This window comes from Aulonocara stuartgranti (assembly GCF_965226115.1).
Source record: "Aulonocara stuartgranti genome assembly, chromosome: 7".
Classification (NCBI taxonomy): Eukaryota; Metazoa; Chordata; class Actinopteri; order Cichliformes; family Cichlidae; genus Aulonocara; species Aulonocara stuartgranti.
In genome coordinates this window covers 2111787-2133081 of record NC_138945.1, presented here as the reverse complement: position 1 = coordinate 2133081, position 21295 = coordinate 2111787, and the positions used below count along the sequence as shown (strand labels likewise).

Genomic DNA, 21295 nt, shown 5'->3' with positions numbered 1-21295 from the left:
GTACCGTTCACATGACAGGTGCAAGGAGGAGTTTTATGCTGCTCGCTGATAAATTAATATTTGAAGTTTTCCATAGTTATCTAACAATTGTTTGTTCGGTTTTGTGCGTCTGTCAGTAAACGGGGACTTTAAGTTTTTAAATTAGCCTCCTAGCTAAAACCAAAAATACAGCCTGTAGCATTAGCGTTTCTGGGGATTTACTGTTGCCTTAGCGTAGTGACACGTTAGCGTTTCCAAACACGGAATTGAGCCAACAGATGTGATGATTTGGAAGAAGACTGATTTTACCTGCTATTAACGAGTCCCTTCGGTCATCCAGGGTTTAGCATGTCAAAGCCAAACAGCCTCAGCAGCAGCAGCCTGCCAGGAGCCCTACGAGCTTATCAACCTTGCGAGACGAATTGCGATAAATAAGCTGCTAAAACGAGCCGATTCGCCGATTATAGCGTCCTGAGTCTGATTCTGTCCAAGTAAAACTTTTACAGAAGAAGAAACGCGTTCATGTACACGAACGTTTCATTTATGGGATCTGATGTGGACAAATTAAAGGGGAGAAGCGCACCGGGTCACACCGACCCCTACAGGCCAGCGCGGTGTACTGCACCTCCATCTTCTGTAGCTCTCCGTCACCACCATTACACCCACACTTCCAGGTCTCTGATAGGATCGGAGCTCAAGACCACACATTTCATCAAGCATTATTTTTTATGTCACTACTTTATTTTATCCATTTTGTGCTTGTTCTCAATTTTATTTACTTCCCCAGCGCTGTCTCCATATTTAATTATTTCCGTAATTTCCATGCACTAACCTGCATGTAAGATGCTATACCAAGTTTGCAGGATGTATATACATTTTAAATAGCAGTGACAGAAGCAGTTTATGTGAACAAATCATTTTTTTAACTCAAAGTGATGAGAATCAAATCTTTACACAACATTTAAAGAAACAGTGAGCCGAGTTACAGCTTCAAACTTTGCAAAATGAATTTTATTTATGCGTGCACGGGAGTCACTGGGAACAAACGCCAGCCTGAGACTTTGCTGTTTTTAGTGCAGGTGGAGGTACAGGAGACTGAAGAACAAGTTTCACGCAGCACTTTGTAAAACCAAGAGAGAGAACTGGAAACAAATGACCTGCTGCAAACACCTTTCACCAGCAGGAGGCAGATTTACCCAGGAAGTTTAATGTAGTAGCTGAAACTTGAAATGAGAACAGTTTGAGAGCAAGTTCAGCATCATCATCCATTCATTGACTCTCTTATTGGACAAAGGATGATGATGATGAAGCTGCCAGGCAGCAGGAAAAGAGGAAGACCTCAGAGAAGATTCATGGATGTAGTGAAGGAGGACATGCAGAGGGCGACGCTGGGATAGGAGGAGATGGAGGCCGATGAGTCGCTGTGGTGGGCAAAAGAAGGTGGTGGCGATTCATTCCTCTGCATTTTCTCTTCCCCCTCGTCTATTTTGATCATTTCATTCTGGGAATTGGTGCCGAGTGAGAGGAGTCGCTTTCCAGGTGCGTCAGCTACTGTTTGGTGCCTCATACACGAGAACACCCATCCTTCCTAAACCTCTCCTCCTAGTTTCCTCTCATGTCACCTCAGTTCAGTCTCACGTGTTTTTATTCGCTGAAAGTAAAAAAAGCTGAGTGCAGATCTTCTGGGTGTACAAATGTCTTAGTTTGAAACTTTCCAAAATTAACAAAGCTATTCTTAAGTGCTGGAATTTACAGTAAATACTGAGTACTTTTACAGGAAACAGAAAAAAATTAACTGACGGCCACTTTGCAACCCGCCTCCGTCCCAGCTCCTCCTTTTCAGTGTGACTCAAGTATTGCATTAACTGATTAGGAATTACAGCCATTTACACACACAGTCAACCACCATGAGACAGCTCCTTCCATGACAACATGAGCAGATGAAATACACAGAACTATTCCATCAAGGAAGCGAGCGAGGCTAAAAGAAAGAAAGAAAAAGAAACCTTTAGGACTGGCCAAATAAACAATCTGGATCTTTCTTTAAAAAGAAGGAAAGCGCCGAGCACGTCAGCAGCACCAAAGTGTCTGCGAGACAAATACAGTGGATGATCACAGAGGTATTTCCATGCTTCACGAGATCTAACAAACCGAGAACACGACGAGGAGGCAGAGGTATAACTGTGAAGGTCAACAATCACGCCACGCCTTCACAAATGGAAATGCAAACAGTTTACAGATGAATCATCATCATCATCATCATCATCTACAGAGTGGGCCACTGTGGGGAAAATGGGTGTAATTCATAAACAGTAACACAGAACTGGTGTGAAAACCTGAATTAAAGCTCTAAGTTGGCCCTTCAGTCACATCCAGTGTTTGATTCAAATCGACTGCGATGGCAAAAGTTAAACAGTTTCATCTTCCAGCTGCTCGTCTGTGTTCTTCTCCTCAAAGAGAGTTTTAAGGACAAGAACAAGCCCAGGCTGAACACTATGAAACCAACCTGCACTAAATAACAGCAGTAAAGACTCCCTTTAACACGACAAATGAGAACAAGAATCTCACGACCTGAATCTGAAATGGAACAAGCATGGGGCACGAATCTCAGCCGGCACCGTCAGCTCACACTGAATATTTTTAATCATCTGTAAAATTAAGCTTAAAAAGGAACATTTTCATTTCAAACTTAAAACAACTCCCTCTCAAATCTCTAAATCTTAGACTAGTTTAAATTCTCACCGTCAGTTTATACATGTACACTTCTTATTGTAAACTTTATATTTAAGACTTTGCTGTTGTTGCTGCTGCACAATAAAAAGCTCCTATGGAGGCGAAGCGACCAATTACAGACGAGAATTTGAAATAAAGAAAAATCTAAATGCAGTTTTGGCTCAAGTCATTACATTTACCTGACAATATTCCCTGTGACCCCCCCACACACACACACACACACACACACACACACACACACACAGGGGGGAACACTACGACTGTTTCAGAACAACGGGGGAAAAAATCAAAGTGAAAACAGAATCTGAATTTTTTTTTCCTGTCACTGACATGACGGCGAGAAACGCTGCAGCTGGACTCTCGTGGAAGTAAATCTGGAACCCCTACTCTGTGCTGAAGTTAATTTGCTCCCATTGAAAAGGCAGAAGCCTCAAACATTACTGAGGTCAAAGGTCACAGAACAGACACCACGACCCCGAGGATGACGATGGTTGGAGGATGTTATATAAAGTCGTCGCTCTCACTGCTGCTCTCCGAGTTCCTGTACCAGTCATCTTCACCCGTGTTCTCCACAAACCACTGACCTGACAACCAAAAAATAAAACAGGGTAAAAACATTAAATCCTGTTTCTAAGAAAGCTGAAGAGCTGCAACACTGAAGGGAAATAAATAAAAACAATTCAATGATTCAAAAATCAGTTTAAAAAAACCCACCAGTACAAAGACAACGCATCAAACATCACAAACGCAGAAATTCTGTGGATGATAGAAAATATCTGTTCGTTTTACATGTTGCATCACAGTAGTGCCGCACACAGCAAGACACCCGTCACCCTGAATGGGACCAGTGGAAGAAGATCGATGGACTTCGCTTCACTCAGTCTGAACCATGCAGAGAAACGTGTTCCTGAACATTTAAGGTCTGCAGGCTGGCCTGTGCACACGTTTCTCTGCATTATATCAATATTTCCATTTTTATTGTGAAAACCAATGATCTTTTGCATTTTGACACCGACAATGTTTCCATAAACTGTTCGACTTCTCGTCTGTGAGGGCGAAACAGCCGGGAGTCGTGGCAGTGCGGGGGCGGAGCACCGAGGTGAAAGGCAAAGCTTTCCATTTCCAATCCACCAACTTTACAACCATCGCTGCTTTGAACATTGCGTTTCTCCAGACCTCTGATGTCCTCATCCAAACTATTTAGAAAGGTTTTAAATATTGGGCTTACGTGATTTGCAAATCATTCCGTTTTTGTGCACATTATCCAGAATCCCTAACATCAGCGTTTCACGTTCTCAGATTCCATCAATAACAGTCACATTTAGACTTCGTTGGGCTTTCAGGATCTTACCATTTGGCACTCCGTCCTCTTCCTCACCCTCAAAGTGCTCCATGTCATAACTCACAAATATATTCTAGGACAAGAAATATCCTATTAGTATTGCTGCTTTTCATAACAAGGGGCAATTACTGCTTTTACTATATTTCCTTACAGTTAACGTGAAGATAATCCTATATTTCTTCTGTAAATCAAAGAAAACTAAATCAGTACCTTGTTTCTGAGGAGTTTGTCCCAGATTCCCGGCTGCTGCTTGACCAGTTTGAGAACTGGTTCATTGTATTTCATTTCCCAGCAGCAAACGTCAGCTGCGATTTCGTAGCGAAGCCCCAGGTCAGCTCTGTAGAACCGACCGTTCACGCTGCCACTGAACACAATCAGCAAAGAGAGAGCAATCAGCAAAGGACCAGTTCTTCTGTGTAGTCATCTATTGTAGTAAATACAGTAGGACTGTCCCCAGAGGACTGCCCTCTGCTGTGAGGGACAGAGTACGTCTGATTTTATAGGGAGGTGGTGGTGAGATAAACGGGGCGCGAAGGATTTTACAGAAGACGCAGGACTTGACTGGGAGCAAGAGGAGGTGCAGCGTCCAGGACTGAACGAGGCTTCAGCGGCTGGAGTCTGTTTTAGAGAGGATTTAATGTGTGATGACTGAGAGGGTGGAGTCGTGGATGAATTCCATGTTGTGGACCTCTGAAGTCACAACCAGGGAGGCCAGAGTAGTTACACAAGCAGTTAAAGACGGACTAAGGAGACTGAAAAACTCCTGAAAGGTCCCAGAGGAGGAGGATGCTGATGTGTCCCCAGTCTGCAGCAGTGAGGTCATTTGTTGTATTTATGAGGGCCATGTCCGTTTTTTTGAGAATGGAGGAGACGGCAGCTGTTTGAGAACTGCCAGGCTGGGTCCTAAGGATTTACTGATGATGGAAACATGATGACACAGGGGGGGCAAGACCTGACCGAGGCGGTCAGCCTGTGATCCAGAGGACAGGTGGAGCAACTTTAATGACCGGCTAAGTAACTTCAAGATGATGGGATGAGAGTGGGCAGGACTTTGTTGTTTTGTGAGAGTTTAATGCGTTTTCATCTACACGTGTAAGCTGCTCTCAGGCGCTTTGTGTAAAACAGAGCCTGATGACAGCTTTCTTTGCACAGAGCTTGGATTGCATGTTCTTTTCTTACTTATCCAAATGTTTTTTTAACCGAGACAACAAGCATATCCTACTGCAAATAAACTACCTGCGTTCATTAGGTCTTTATTTCAAGTGTTTCACATTCAGTCCAGCACCTACCGCTGTTTCCACAACTTAGTGTTAAAAACACCGCTGCAGCTCTACAGAAATGTCTTTTTTGGCTGTGTATATACGAGAACGACATTTCCTGTGCTGTGTCGTCTGAAACCTTCTGACAGATGCTTGGTGGAAAATGTCTGTTTTTTCGTCCTTTGAATCATAAGAATACAAACCTCTCCATCTGCTCAGCTGCTTCTGATGGGATGAGAGTGGGCAGGACTTTTATACATGACAGCAAAGCAGTCTGGCACCTTGACTTTTAAAATCAGAGTAAGATTTGCAAAGGCTGCCGATCTTGTATTTATTTTTTTTACTTTTAATTTTAAATATTCGTTATGGTTCATGTGCTGGTTTTCTTTAAAAAAAAAAAAAAAAGGTCATGTGAAAATACCCAATCAGAAAGCCAGAAAGTATGGCTGTGTCATCATTTATGGACTAAAATACAATCTGAAAGGTTTCAAACTGAAGACTGAGTCAGAAGTGTTTACAGCACTTTTAGAGGTTTATGTCTTACGAGTGCAGGCAAGCAGAAATGACACACTGGTGCAGTGTCTGCAGTGATGTGGACGGTGACGCTGTCCATTTAGTGGACAATTTAGATTCCTACTCTCACCTGTGGCCACAAACACTTTAAACGAGTAGACTTTAAACGATCACAGACGCAGAAACACTGGGGAAGTGGCAACCGGTCCATAAAGATCAAGAACCTCACCTGGTTGTGCCAAAAGGCACAAGCTCAAGGAGCCACAACAGGACTTCTTGAGCTGTGGTAAGTTAGTGAAAAGATGAGATCTTGGCTACAGGCTGCAGAAAGGTCAGAGAATGGAAATCACTCCGGAGGACTTCAGAGTAGAGCTGCATCCAAACAAACCAGCTGAGGTGGTTCAGTATCGGAGCGGTACACCTGCCAGGTGAGGTGTTTTGGGAATGCTCAACTGAAAGGAGCCCCCGGGGCAGAGCCAGGACATGCTGGAGCGATGTCTGGTGGCCATGAAGACGACAAGCTGGACTTGACTGATTAGACTAATGACACAGTGAAGGCAGTGCAGACGAATATTTGACCTGCTAGTGTCACGAATAAGCTTTGAATGCCTTTTAAAAGTAGCACCGTGGAAGCTAATTGTAGAATTATAATTGTAATAATGTGACACTAAACGCTGATATTAAAAGATTTTATTGGGAGGGTGGAATAATTAAATCAAAACAACAGGAGCAGAAACTATTTGCTGAATTACGGGACATAAACTCTGTGATGGACTTTTCCTTGTACCAGCGTTTCAATGTATCTGCCTAAACATTTTGCACATCTGCTCTAGATTATGGATTTTTAATTAAATGGCTGAGAATTATTCAGAATAGATTACAAAATAACTTCATTAATCCAAAGAACTGATTAACTTTGCGTCAGATACCAAACAGAACTGAGTGTTTTCACAGCTCACGATTAAACTCGAGTGTAATTCACATGCAGGCTGGTTATACTTTTGTTGCCATGATGCCAGGTCTCTCTTGGAAATGAGATTTTTTACCTGGATAAATAAAGGATTAATAATAAATTATGGTGAACATGTACCCACTCCCACCTGTGTAAAGTGCTCTAGATAACAACCTCCACTGAATGTTGGATGTGATGCCAAATAGGCAAGCGCTCATTGAAGGTCTGAATCTCACAGACCTATAAATGACTCTGTCCGAGCAGAAGTCGCAGCGCTGCTTCTCCGGGTTTGCCAGCTTCACGGTGACAATCGCAGCGTCGGGCGTCTGGAACCAGCGGATCAGAGGGTGGAAACTGAAACAACCAGGAGATGCACGTTAGGACGAAAATCAAAGCTCTGGACACTCAACACCTTTAGGTACTGATGCTGCTGTGGGGAGTTCTTCCAGCTTTTACCTTTGTGATGCATCATCAGAGCCTGTGCTGATGACCTGCTGCCTACTGCTTTGACCAGCACCTTCCTGCACACCTGTATACACGTGCCCCCACACACACACACACACACACACACTTAACTACACGCTGAGTAGCCAAAAGATTATTTAAAAAGAAAAAAACTTTTTGCATTTACGTAATTTTTTATGGGGCGTGGCCTCTGAGTGACAGGTGGATGGCAACATGAGCGGCTCTAGCTGCTAGCTTGCTGCCCGGCTTCACCTGAACTGGACCTCTGGACCGTGTTTGTGCTGTTGGAGTTTTGTAATGCAATTATCTGACCAATAATATGGCTGCTGTGAGGTTACTGTACTAACAGACCTGTATTTAAAATTTAGGATGGATTTCATATATTATTTTCGCGTCTCTTATGGGCAAAGGTAACAGCCACGCCCATCTAAAACCTGGAAAAGCTCTGATGTCTTTGTTGTTACTGAAGTTTGGACTGAATAAGCTTTTTACCTTCTTCATGCAGGTTCAGAGCAGCAGTGTAGCTGGTTGATGGGAAAACGTCTCCAGCTCTGGTGCTGCGTGTAGGAGAATGATAAAGATCAAGTCAGACACAACATCTGAAGGATAATAAGGAAAGCATTGAGTAATAAAGAAAACTGGAAGACCTCGTCCATGGATGGAATTTACAGTGAGGTTTGTGCTCTGAGACTATTTCTGTTGTTTTGTGAGAGTTTAATGCGTTTTCATCTACACGTGTAAGCTGCTCTCAGGCGCTTTGTGTAAAACAGAGCCTGATGACAGCTTTCTTTGCACAGAGCTTGGATTGCATGTTCTTTTCTTACTTATCCAAATGTTTTTTTAACCGAGACAACAAGCATATCCTACTGCAAATAAACTACCTGCGTTCATTAGGTCTTTATTTCAAGTGTTTCACATTCAGTCCAGCACCTACCGCTGTTTCCACAACTTAGTGTTAAAAACACCGCTGCAGCTCTACAGAAATGTCTTTTTTGGCTGTGTATATACGAGAACGACATTTCCTGTGCTGTGTCGTCTGAAACCTTCTGACAGATGCTTGGTGGAAAATGTCTGTTTTTTCGTCCTTTGAATCATAAGAATACAAACCTCTCCATCTGCTCAGCTGGCTTCTTATCAGTGCTTCTTTGTCCAAAACCACCCTCACTCTCTGACTGGGAGTTCTGATCACACACTGGGACCAGGTGGTCTGTAGGTGCTGGGACCAGGGACTGGTTTCCTGACCTCATTGGCTCTAGTGGAGAAAGGTCTGGAGCCTTGAGGTTGTTGGCCAGAACTTCTTCCTCAGCTGTAATCCTGACATCCTTCAGAGATGTAATATTATCTCCAAGCCTGAAAAAAATCCACAAACACCTGCTACTTTAGTCTTCTTTTAAGAAAATTGGCTGATCAGACCTCGAGTGAATACTTTGGTTGGTTGTCCCTTCACCTGGACATGTGACCTTCATCCTTGCTGCTGCTGTTCTCCTCACACAGCGCCCTCAGCAGGTCCACGTGCTCCGGGTTCCCGATTCCCATCCGGGTCTTCAGGATCTCCGCCTGGACGTTGTATTCATTGATGACAGTTTTCATTCCTGGAATCTGGGTGACCCGAACCTTCAAGGAAGAAAACAAAAAGGGAATCCCGACACAACTGGCGGTGCTAAAAACCAGTCCAGCTCAGGTAGGACACACTTAAAAACTGAGACTTTTTAAGCTTTGTAAACCGTAAATATTAACAGCTTTGTACAGATGGCTGTATGGAGAGATGATTTAAAATGTAAAACATCACCATTGGATCAACAAAAACTGTGTTTCCCAGGCTGAGAACTACTCTAGCTCGATGCTGAAGTCCGCGGATCTTCTGGCTGATGGCTCTGGTAACCTGCAGGCGCAAAACAAATAGAAAATTAAACACTCTTTTTCCCTCGTCCCGTTCTTAAGATGGAAAGAGAACCTCTGGTGAAGAATGTCTATCTACCAGAAGTAAAGTCAGAGAATGCATGAATTATTGCCTCCAGATCTCAGAGGAACATTTAGCAGTTTAGCTGCTTGTTTTGGTCAAGGCTGCCATCTCCCTTATTTCTGTTTGTTCTTTGTAAAAAACAATATTTTCATTATTAAACATCTGGTTGACCTTAAACAGCATGGTGGCATCTTAAATCATGCACATAGACTGTAAAACGTTTGGGGGCTCATCCAGGATATGAAGCTCTTGTGCCCAAAGCAAGATTCACGGCTGCCAGTAGCTCCCAGATCAACTTATAATGAATAAACAGAAATGCAACAGCAGCAGAAAGATAACGCCAGCGCTGATGAATGACTGCCTACTCTGCAACCAATCAGCTCTAAGAATAAATCAGAGAGGAGAGCGAGAGAAGTGGTGGAAGCAGCAGAGGAATTAATTGGAATTTAAATCGGAGCTTAATTATAGTTGACACTTTTCGATAGCTTGCTCAGCCCCGTACTTTGTCTCTGATGTAATCCTTTTTAATCCTAACTTAATGAATGATTGTGTTCGATAACAATGCGGCTGTAGCTGTGAGTGTACATGACTTCAAAGTGAGAAAGGGAAACCTTGGGGTGCCAGCTGATCTCAGAATCAATTGGTTTGACCCGGCAGACAACGATCTCTACGGCCTGTCCAGGCAGAGAGTGAAACTGCTCCGGCAGCTCGAGGATCTGATAGGATTTCACCTCCTCCTCCTTTCCCATGTCAATGAAGCAAGCAACTACGCTGAAAAACAGCCGGCCGCCTCTGTCGGGCACAGAGAGGAGCTTCACCCTGATAGAAAACAGACAGGAGTCGACTTACAGTGATGAACTCGCAGTCCCAGAGTGTGAGGCTGAAATCATCGCCACCCAACGGTGGTGTTTAGATTTGATTTGTCAGACCTGTGGAAGACATCGTCCTCCTGCACAGCGTACAGTCCTCCTTCCAGCAGCTTCTTGGCTCCAAGCTTCTTCTCTGCGTAGTACGAAGCCATCTCAGAGGCCATTTTCTCAAAGCCCCCGTCCTCCTCCTCGACGATACGGCCGTAGAAGACTGACGCTGTCTTTATGTAGAGCGGTACAACCTCGGATACACAGAGTCACATCCACTGTTTGTGTTGTTTTAAGTACAATCAGTGATCGTTAAACAAATATCAGGGTTTCATCCAAGAACTCCACTACTGAGCCAATGTAATATCCTGACAGCTGCACCATGATTCACAACATCACTCTGAGAACAGAAGCATCATCCTCACTTCTATGACTCCAGATGCCGGCAGTTTGGACTGATCCAGCTGTGAGACGAAGCGGTGGCGTTCAGGACAAATGCCATTGTTTCTGCAGGGGAAAGCACACAGAATAACATACAAGTCATTTTCTCTTTACTGTCTGAAACTCATGATGTTATAGACAACGCAAGCAACAATATGGCTAATTAAAAAAAAGGGTAGGTAAAAATCTGATTGGCAAAAGAACCCAGCATGAGAAAGATGGCTGCCAGTAAGTCATCCATGTGACAGACAAACTTATCTGCAGACTAAAGAATAAGGCCCGGACCAGTGAACAAGACTGAAACCACAGAGTCGTGTATAATCTGGAGACCTGCACACGCCAAAACTCTTCAGGTATCTGCAGAGGGGGCGGTCTGTTTTCTGGTCCTCGCGTGCCATTTGTACCCCCTGTGCGAAGGTCAGCAGCTCGGGGGGCAGCAGGGCATTTGCCCTTTCCAGGTAGCGCAGAATCCCAATGACGTGGCGGGCGTTCCTTTCTGAGATCAGCAGCACCGACCTGGTGACGGCTGAGCTGCTCCTCGTTTGATCCTGAGGAGAAAAATTAAAAAGTCATCCAGGACCTCAAACATTGACGGTTAACATCTGCTTACGTTTCTTAATACTGAGCACTTTATTAAGAACACCAAAATACATATGGCCTCCCTTTGCTCTGAAAGCCATATTTTCCACACAGCTCCACTGTCAGCCCCAGAGAATGGTAGGGTGGTGTTCAGGGTCTTAATCTCCTGAACTCTGCTGCACCAGCTTGTTTCATTTACAGTCTGATCACTTTGGAATATGAGTATTTTGGAGGCCTTGCTGACGGCTGGGCTCATTGTCAAGCTCCTCTTGAGGTTCTTTAGGTTTTGCAGAGACGAGATGATCACTAAACTTTTAATTCTGGGTCAGATCAGAGCACAGCGGCAGAAGAAATATAGACAACCACAGTTTTTCTGTTTGGATGTTTGTGTGAGCATACACTTGTTCTGTAGCTGCAGGACCCTGTGTTACCTGAATAAGCAGGTGTACAGGTGTTCCTAATAAAGTGCATCCGCCACTCGTTCTTACTCGTTTTGAGAAGTTCCTGAAGTTTTCAGCCATGCAGAAGAGTCGGCTGCCAAAGAGCTTAGGAGAGGAGGGGAAACTGTAATGGACGATGCAGGTCGCATCTCTGATATCCAGACCCTTGAGACAATCGTCGGTGGTTACTAGAGGTCAAAGGTCAAACAAGAAAAAGAAATGACAACTGCACGGCTCACGTTCAGGTTCATGTAATCAGGTTAACGGTCACCATCAAAACAAATTGAGAACTATTTTCAGTTACCGAGAACAACGTGAGTGCCGGGGCCGATGTCCTTCTTCCACTGCTCGAGCACAAAGTCCATGTCGTGAGTTAACCCCTCGTGGATCTTGAGGCAGAAAACTGACCTGGTGCTCACAGCCTGACGGAAGAAAAGGTCAGGAGGGCAGATTTAAATTAAAATTATTACTTTTAGTTTAATCAATTGCACACAGTTGAGTGCCACAGAGAACTGGAGCTGTTTTTAAAAGGTGAAGATTATAAAACATCAGTGTGTGTGAGTGAAGCAGGTTTATGTGTCTAGTGTTTTGTTTGTAGAGTATATTATTGTATTACTACGGGGCGACCGTGGTTCAGGGGGTTGGGAGCTCATCTGTAACCGGACGGTCGCCGGTTCGATCCCCTGTCTCTGTCCTGGTCGTTGTGTCCTTGGGCAAGACACTTTATCCTACCGCCTACTGGTGTTGGCCAGAGGGGCCGATGGCGCGATATGGCGGCCTCGTCAGTCTGCCCCAGGGCAGCTGTGGCTACAACCGTAGCTGCCTCCACCAGTGTGTGAATGTGAGAGTGAATGAATAGTGGCATTGTAAAGCGCTTTGGGTGCCTTGAAAAGTGCTATATAAATCCAATCCATTATTATTATTGAAGCAGTAAGGATTGACTTGTTATTTTACGGCACTGGATATCTGTGTTTCACTGCATACATTTATATGAGATCATTGTGTTTGAGAGACAGGATGAAGTCGATATCTTCCTGTCCTGACTTTATGACAAAATATATACTTGGATGTAAAAAGCAGCCCGAGTGTCACCTTGAACACATCTTCGACCTCCTGAAAGGAGTTTGCTACGATCAGCGTCTTCTGGCCGACGTCGGGGCTGAAGCCAAGCGTTCCCAACAGGACTGAGATCTTACTGATATCCAGAGTCATGAGGATGACCTGCAGGGGGAACAAAACACAAGCCAGTAGAGACTTCCGCTTAATGTACTGTGCGATTATTTCAGTTGCGTTATTCAGCTCCTGATCAAACTGTATGACTGAATCGTAGGTAGAGCTGGGCCATATCATACTGTTCACGGTAATACCGGTACAATGCTAGACAACGATAAGAAAATGAAATCTCGCGATATAATATGGGTAAAACGCGCAACGCATAAAACGTGCCTTTGTTTTCATACACACATGGCAGAAAAAGCATGGCGGTAACGGAGAATGAGAAAGGCGGATCGTTGAGTGAAACAGATGAACCAGAACTGGTTTGTAAAAATGGTGCCACTTCAGTGATGTGAAACTGGTTTGGTGTTTGTCCGTCAGATACACAACAAAGCACTTTTTTTTTGTAGAACATGCAAGCGGCCGTTATTGCCGTATCTGTCGGACTGAGGTGCTCATAAATCTGCGAGTAATCTGGGTCCTAAACTCTGTCCACTTCAGGTCCCAAAGTCAAACGAACACTGCAGCATCACTAAGAGTTAAAAACTGTCTAAATTCTTTCATCTTCAATAAAATGATCAGCGTTGCTGCTTTACCAGGTGTAACTATGAAGTTTAACATCCAGGCATCCATGAAAACAGAATTTATTACATTTAACGGAGTTAGAAGTTAGCAGGAAGTTAGCTCGCTAGCTTCCACCTAAAGATGATGTAGCATGTTCTGACAGAGATTTCTGAAATAAAATCAAACGTACAGCTCTGCTATCACTTGCAACATGAATGAAGACGGAAAACTAAACAGCAGTGACGTTTGTAGGGTTACTGAAGTTGGGCTAGCTGCTATATAATGATGTGCTACGTGACCGCTAGCGACACAGCTATGTTAGCATAATATAAACAAGCTAACTTTTTTCCACTCGATAAAAGTTACCGTGAGGGTTCCTGATAGTCAGGGACAAATGCAATCGCATGGCAGGATGCTGTAAACGGACCAAACTTCAGTCAGGAGAACAACTGAGATAATCCATCCACAACACGAGGTTAGTCATTAATATACTGCAACAACATGGGAATAGATCAGTTGTGATAGAATACAGCATTAATGAATCAATGGTACAGAAGTGGAGGAAGCAAGAAGAATGAGTTTAATAAAGTTAGATTTATCTGACTGCTTTGTTTTGCTTAATGTGTCTTATATTCCCGTGCACCTTATGGTCTGAAAAATCCGTATTTGACTTTTTTATTTGGCACACTGCAGTTTAATGCTGCAAAGCACCTCTTTTTAACTTCAGTGGATATTATACATGGTTATGCTCAGGATATGTCAGCCCATTTCTACTGGAAATGTTTTTTGGTTAAACTTTCAGCAAGGAATTTGCATTTACAATGTTAACTTTTTATATAACTTTAATGCACATAAAAACAGCTGCTTGTTTAAGTGAAAAAATTTTTTTGCGCTAGTAAAGTTGTGCAGTTGTATTTTGTCTCACATCAGTTACAGGGAGTGCAGAATTATTAGGCAAATGAGTATTTTGTCCACATCATCCTCTTCATGCATGTTGTCTTACTCCAAGCTGTATAGGCTCGAAAGCCTACTACCAATTAAGCATATTAGGTGATGTGCATCTCTGTAATGAGAAGGGGTGTGGTCTAATGACATCAACACCCTATATCAGGTGTGCATAATTATTAGGCAACGTCCTTTCCTTTGGCAAAATGGGTCGAAAGAAGGACTTGACAGGCTCAGAAAAGTCAAAAATAGTGAGATATCTTGCAGAGGGATGCAGCAGTCTCAAAATTGCAAAGCTTCTGAAGCGTGATCATCGAACAATCAAGCGTTTCATTCAAAATAGTCAACAGGGTCGCAAGAAGCGTGTGGAAAAACCAAGGCGCAAAATAACTGCCCATGAACTGAGAAAAGTCAAGCGTGCAGCTGCCAAGATGCCACTTGCCACCAGTTTGGCCATATTTCAGAGCTGCAACATCACTGGAGTGCCCAAAAGCACAAGGTGTGCAATACTCAGAGACATGGCCAAGGTAAGAAAGGCTGAAAGACGACCACCACTGAACAAGACACACAAGCTGAAACGTCAAGACTGGGCCAAGAAATATCTCAAGACTGGTTTTTCTAAGGTTTTATGGACTGATGAAATGAGAGTGAGTCTTGATGGGCCAGATGGATGGGCCCGTGGCTGGATTGGTAAAGGGCAGAGAGCTCCAGTCCCACTCAGACGCCAGCAAGGTGGAGGTGGAGTACTGGTTTGGGCTGGTATCATCAAAGATGAGCTTGTGGGGCCTTTTCGGGTTGAGGATGGAGTCAAGCTCAACTCCCAGTCCTACTGCCAGTTTCTGGAAGACACCTTCTTCAAGCAGTGGTACAGGAAGAAGTCTGCATCCTTCAAGAAAAACACGATTTCCATGCAGGACAATGCTCCATCACACGCGTCCAAGTACTCCACAGCATGGCTGGCAAGAAAGGGTATAAACGAAGAAAAACTAATGACATGGCCTCCTTGTTCACCTGATCTGAACCCCATTGAGAACCTGTGGTCCATCATCAAATGTGAGATTTACAAGGAGGGAAAACAGTACACCTCTCTGAACAGTGTCTGGGAGGCTGTGGTTGCTGCTGCACGCAATGTTGATGGTGAACAGATCAAAACACTGACAGAATCCATGGATGGCAGGCTTTTGAGTGTCCTTGCAAAGAAAGGTGGCTATATTGGTCGCTGATTTGTTTTGTTTTTGAATGTCAGAAATGTTTATTTGTGAATGTGGAGATGTTATATTGGTTTCACTGGTAAAAAGAAATCATTGAAATGGGTATATATTTGTTTTTTGTTAAGTTGCCTAATAATTCTGCACAGTAATAGTCACCTGCACACACAGATATCCCCCTAAAATAGCTCAAACTAAAAACAAACTAAAAACTACTTCCAAAAACATTCAGCTTTGATATTAATGAGTTTTTTGGGTTCATTGAGAACATGGTTGTTGTTCAATAATAACATTATTCTTCAAAAATACAACTTGCCTAATAATTCTGCACTCCCTGTATATCATTATCGCAAATTTTCAAATATATATCGTGATAAATATTTTTGGCCATATCGCCCTGCTCTACTCGCAGGGGTTAGAAGTTCGTAGGTCACGATGCATGTTCTCGCACTATACGGCTCGATGTGACCCGAGTGCTCACACTGTGTCCAGATTTTAGCTTGGTAACATGAAGTGTTACCAAAACTTACATTATATGGCTAATATACAACACAAAATCAACAATACAACACACACCCACACACGATCCAACTCTTTTCACGGTTATTGTGGTCGTGATAATTTTGTCAGGCCACATCGAAAAGGCTCGGACGAGCTTGCCAAAGTTCTACAAGTTGTGGCTCCATCGCTTGTGTCCAGATCACACGCTGTACTGTGGCGTCGCTTCGTCTTTTTCACTGACATTTCTGTGTTTGCGCATCTACAGCATCAGAGGTTGCGCTAAATCGGCTTGTGACGCTGCTAAAAATGGTAATTGGCCTGTATTTCTATAGCGCTTTTACTAGCCCCCCCTAGGGACCCCAAAGCGCTTTACACACCCAGTCATCCACCCATTCACACACTGGTGGAGGCAGCTACAGTTGTAGCCACAGCTGCCCTGGGGCAGACTGTGTGATAGCCTCACGAGGGGTGACCAGGATTTTAAACAGGTTTGATGTTCTTGTAACCATACTATTGCTTATCAGGAGCTGGTCTTATTACCCCGTCTATACTACACGATGCACGACACGTGATTAAGGCGAAACTCGGGCCGATCCCTAAAACGGTAACACAACTAAAAAAATCATCTTAAACTGGGCCAAAAATCACACAGTGTGTGCCCAGCTTCACACTGCACCCAGCTCCTTCCCCTTCACTCTTATTTTATGCAGATACTTAAAAAAAGGTAACTGAGACCACTGTTTAACCCTAATTTGAACAGGAAAGTTTTTACTGACCTGCTGAACGTTACCATAGAGAGCGGCTTCCTCAGGAACGCTTATGACGATGCTGGGGCATGGCATGTAAGTGGATAACAAACCCTCCATGTGATTTGTCCATCTTTTGGCTACAACAATCAGCTGTGGAGGACAGGAATCACTTTCCTTGTCAGAGGTGACCTGGAAGTGCTGCAAGATGGTCGTCATCTGACAGAAGAAACAAAAATATTTCAGGCTTGGTAAAATCCAACCATCAAACTCTTTGTAACTACAAACACCGTCTAACTACAAAATAGCAGTTTACTCTCTTAAAAATATTATCAATGGTAAAAAATACTTTTTTTTGGTTTAATGTAGCTAAAGAACACCAGGCCTGAAAATCTGTTGTTTCCAGTTTCAAAAGCCACTTTTGTGTCATGCTGTGTTGTACTTTCTACATTTGTGTTGCCACCTGTGTGACTGGCCGTGCAGACATGTTGCACCTGCTCTTGTTAACCTCAGCTCAAGCTGAGCTGTCCCTCTGATTTCTAATCCTGTCCGTTCTGCTCATTCCCATCAATAATGACCACTTCCCGTCACTACAAAATACGACTTCACAAATAAAACAGAAGATCATATTTTTCCTTGAAACAAACACAGCTATCAGAGAATAACATTGATGTAACTGCAGCACATTCTAGTTTCAATATTAATTTCACCAGATGGATCGCAGAAGAGTTTCTCTGCTAACTGTCACGTAAAATAGCACTAGATGTAGTATTTTACAGAAACTGCATCAACCTGCACAGAGCAGGTGAGCTGGGCAGGAAGGGCCTGGAGAATCTAGCCTATTTTCAAAATAAAAGACTCTTATTCTGAAACACTCTCTGTTCGAAGGACACACAAACCTGAATCTTTGACAGAGATTCTGTTCATAGCTGTCATGGATAGAACATCCAGGGGTAGCCAGGGGGTGGAAAGCTTCTGCTTCAGGATCTCACTTCTGGGTTTTACAGATAGCATGGTTCTGTTGGCTTCATCAGCAGGTAGCATCAGGCTCACACTGGAGCAGTTCACAGCTGCGTGTGAATTAGCACCTCAAAGTCTGAGGCCGGAGCAGGACCATGGCCTCCGGGTCACAGACTAATTATATGCTTTAAGTCTCTTGGGGTTTTGTTCAGGAGTGAGGCAAGAGTGGAGCAGAAGAATCATTAGTGATGTAATCATTGGTTATTTTCCAACCCTCGCTTATGGTCACAAGCTCTCGGAGACGGTGGATACAAGCAGTGGAAATGAGGTCCTTTTAAGAGTGGCAGGATGAGGAGTTCAATGATTCCACATCGAAAGGAGCCAGCTGAGGGGGCTACAGAGCCTCTCCAGGATGTCCTGGGAACACTGAGTGAGCTGGAGGCTGGAGACCTAGGCTTCTCTGCCGAGGCTTCTGCCCCCACAATCAGTCTGCACGTCCTCTGTACCCCTGCACATTGTACTCTGCTTATCTTTTGGATTCAGGTTTGTAAGCTTTGCATTTTCTGGAAATAATTCTCTCTAACCCCTCTGATAAGTTTTATTACAGGTTACTATTTGAATTGATCCTATCTGATGCCCGTCAATGAAAACAGAACTAAAAACTGACGCAATGTGTGCACATTTACAGTTGTACATCATAAGTCATCACCTCATCTGGAGCCAGACTGAAGAGCTGGTCAGCTTCGTCCAGCACCAGGTGGCACAGCCGCAGGAAGAGGAAGCAGTGGCAGGACAGCAGACGGACCAGACTGAAAGGAGTGGTCACCAACAGCAGGCCTGGAATTAATCAGATTAGAAGATTCTGAATAGTTACTGATGTAAATCAATCATTTATCGACCACCTAGCAGACTGCGATGATGCTCGTTATGCTTAACTCACAGTTTTTGGGGATCTTGACACTCTTAGCCTCGTCCTTGTTGATGCCCAGCAGCACAGTTGTGGGGTAGAGCTTTTGGGAGACCTTACTCACCCCCAGGAGGTCATATACAGCTTGGACCTTCTCCCAACCGGGACACAGCAGCACAGCTATGGGCTACAAACATACGAATTGATAGTGACAAAAGCAGAATTCATCCATGCTTCCTGCCTCCTGTGTGTGCACTCACCCCTGAGCTGGAGGTGTGGGAAGTGAAGATGGAGTTCAGCATGATGTGGGTAAGGAGTGGGGTAAGGTAGCTGAGCGGCTGGTCTGCGCTGCTGGAGATAACAAGGGTATGGTATCCTCGAGCCACAGCTGGCCAGCTGTAACAGTCAGCTGGAGACAAGGTGCTGTACTGCTTCCGCTGCACCTGGAGACAAACGGTCACTGTGAGAGGAAACCACCAAAAAACCGCACTTCCTCTAATGCCCACTAGATGCTGTCTCAGTACTACGACTCAAAAAACACAGATGCTTCGTGAGCCGTGGTGTCTACGTCCACCTTTTCTACTGACTGTTTGAAACTCAGATGGAGGTTAAAGAGCGGCGAGGGACTGACACAAGAGAAGACTGAGCAGTCACATGAGAGCGCGGATGAAACGGATAGTTATCAAATAAGATCAGTAATACAGAAAGGGTTTTATTGCCAAATGTTGCACAGGTTTACAACATTAGGAAAACATACTGTAAGACAACACTTAAATAAAAATTAAAAGTGCTAAGTATATATATATATGGTTCATGAGTCCAACAGCAGAGGGGAAGAAACTGTTCTCATGGCGAGAGGTTCTGGTGCGGATGGACCGGAGCCTCCTGCCTGAGGGGAGCAGATTAAACAGTCTGTGTCCAGGGTGAGAAGGGTCAGCTGAGATCCGAGCTGCACGCCCCAGTGTCTTGGAGGCGTACAGGTCCTGCAGTCAATCATCTTCTCAGCAGAGCGCACAACACGCTGCAGTCTGTTTGTCCCTGATAGTGGCTCCAACGTACCACATGGTGATGGAGGAGGTGAAGATGGATTTGATGACTGCAGTGTAGAATTGCATCATCGTCCGTGTTGGCAGGTTGAGTTTCTTCAGCTGCCTCAGGAAGTACATCCTCTGCTGGGCTTTCAGCAGAGGATGAGTAATTAGCGGAGTAGTTACTTCCTAGCTGCTCTTTTTTATGGCTATAATTTAACTACTTCAGCTGTAGACACTGAAGGATTACAGTCTGTTGAGACCAAAGGCATGAGTGCGGATTCCTGTCCCTCTAATAACCTTTAGGTAAGCTGACATACACATAAACATCTACTTCCGTCCAGAGTTGCAGTAATTTTTCACCAAGAACTTGAATTGATGATTCAAGAGTCGAACTGTGTGAAGTCTTCCTGGGGCTTCGGTCTGACCTCTGTGGTGTTGGATGCATTTTTTGGACTTCCAGAACCATCTTCCACAGTTTGTATGAATGCTGGAAGCACCACCCCAGTTAAACCTGGACTCATGAGACCATCCAACCACCAAGTGCTTTTGTTACTATAACACAGCAGTTTAGTCTCAGTCCCAAGTCCTCTTCGCGTTGTACACATTTCACCAACATTTGTTATGTCAGATCACGATGATGACGTTTCTTCGTCAAAGATGATGGTTCACCTCTGTCCTCCCAGGTTTTAATATGCTGGACTCTTTTTTTTAACCCAGTTTCTGTACTTTCAGTTTCTCCCACATTATTTCTTTGCTTGATGAAGGACAATAATTTGATCCCAATTCGAGTAAAAGCTTCTCTTCTCCAGGACCATGTCTTCAAACACGGTAGGTTAAGAAATGAGAAGCTACTTACTGCTTCAGGGTTAAATAACCTGTTGCCAGTTGAAACCTACGAATCACTCTTACCTGTTTGCTTAGTTAAATCCAGGCGCTGATTTTTTTCGGCCAGGCTCTGATGCCTCGAGTCTCAGCATCGCTACGCTCACTGTCTGATCGCTCGGTCCTCATGGACAGCGACAGCGCCTCGTTGCGTTTTAAAATTATGGCGACAGCAGCACTCCCGTGTCCTATAAGGGAAGCTGATGCTCAAGTGCCTTAAACCTGCACTCGTGATCTTATGGTCTCACATGATAGTTTAAAATCTTACTGAATTTAAAATGTCCTTTATGTCAATCAGAGTCAAGTGTAAGCACACACTCGTCCTCAGATTCAACTTCAAATCAACCCCATGCTCAACGCTTTCATTGAAAAAACAATAAAAAAGTGCGGCAGTGTGTCCATCTTTTAAATACTCTAGATGAAGGAAATAATCAGTAAATTAACAACAACTTTATTTGTATTTCTGAACCATTTCTGAGAACATTTCAAATTTGAAATTGAATCTGATGCTGTGTTGTTAATAACGAAACCACTTTCACAACATTTACAATTACACCTGAATGTTCAGGTCACTAAACTCTCGTTTCCTAGCATGTTAAAGATCCTGATGACAAACTCAGGGCGTATTCTTGTTTACCCAGCAGAGGGTGTCTGCGATGGCGGGGTCATTCACACTGATCCACGGCTCTGCTGGGGAGGTAGCGTGCACCAGAATCCCACTCCGGCAGGGGTCGAGGGGAGAAACCTGAGACATCCAGGTGAAAGGACAAAGGAGGCTTTAAATAACATCATGAGCAGTGTTTGCATGAGTAA

At 44.0% G+C, this 21295-nt stretch overlaps 2 protein-coding genes across 2 annotated transcripts in view; both read right to left on the bottom strand.

The window, feature by feature from the left end:
- The window catches only part of ankrd27 (ankyrin repeat domain 27 (VPS9 domain)), a 29820-nt gene extending 26609 nt beyond the window's left edge, over positions 1-3211 (bottom strand). Inside the window, exon 1 of the mRNA XM_082540132.1 lies at positions 289-3211. The gene's annotated coding sequence lies outside the window, so the exon portion shown is untranslated. The remainder of the gene's footprint in view (positions 1-288) is intronic.
- Positions 3212-6501: 3290 nt separating this feature from the next.
- The window catches only part of tdrd12 (tudor domain containing 12), a 30270-nt gene continuing 15476 nt past the window's right edge, over positions 6502-21295 (bottom strand). The window contains exons 16-33 of the mRNA XM_082540124.1: positions 21120-21227; positions 18830-19012; positions 18603-18756; positions 18372-18499; positions 16733-16921; positions 12616-12744; positions 11828-11945; positions 11572-11711; positions 10835-11052; positions 10489-10570; positions 10136-10317; positions 9818-10025; positions 9033-9125; positions 8691-8857; positions 8351-8593; positions 7736-7800; positions 7235-7307; positions 6502-7132 (exon numbers count right to left, since the gene is read on the bottom strand). Of these exons, the coding sequence (XP_082396250.1) occupies positions 6889-7132; positions 7235-7307; positions 7736-7800; positions 8351-8593; positions 8691-8857; positions 9033-9125; positions 9818-10025; positions 10136-10317; positions 10489-10570; positions 10835-11052; positions 11572-11711; positions 11828-11945; positions 12616-12744; positions 16733-16921; positions 18372-18499; positions 18603-18756; positions 18830-19012; positions 21120-21227 (2724 nt within the window). The 3' untranslated portion in view covers positions 6502-6888. The remainder of the gene's footprint in view (positions 7133-7234; positions 7308-7735; positions 7801-8350; positions 8594-8690; positions 8858-9032; positions 9126-9817; positions 10026-10135; positions 10318-10488; positions 10571-10834; positions 11053-11571; positions 11712-11827; positions 11946-12615; positions 12745-16732; positions 16922-18371; positions 18500-18602; positions 18757-18829; positions 19013-21119; positions 21228-21295) is intronic.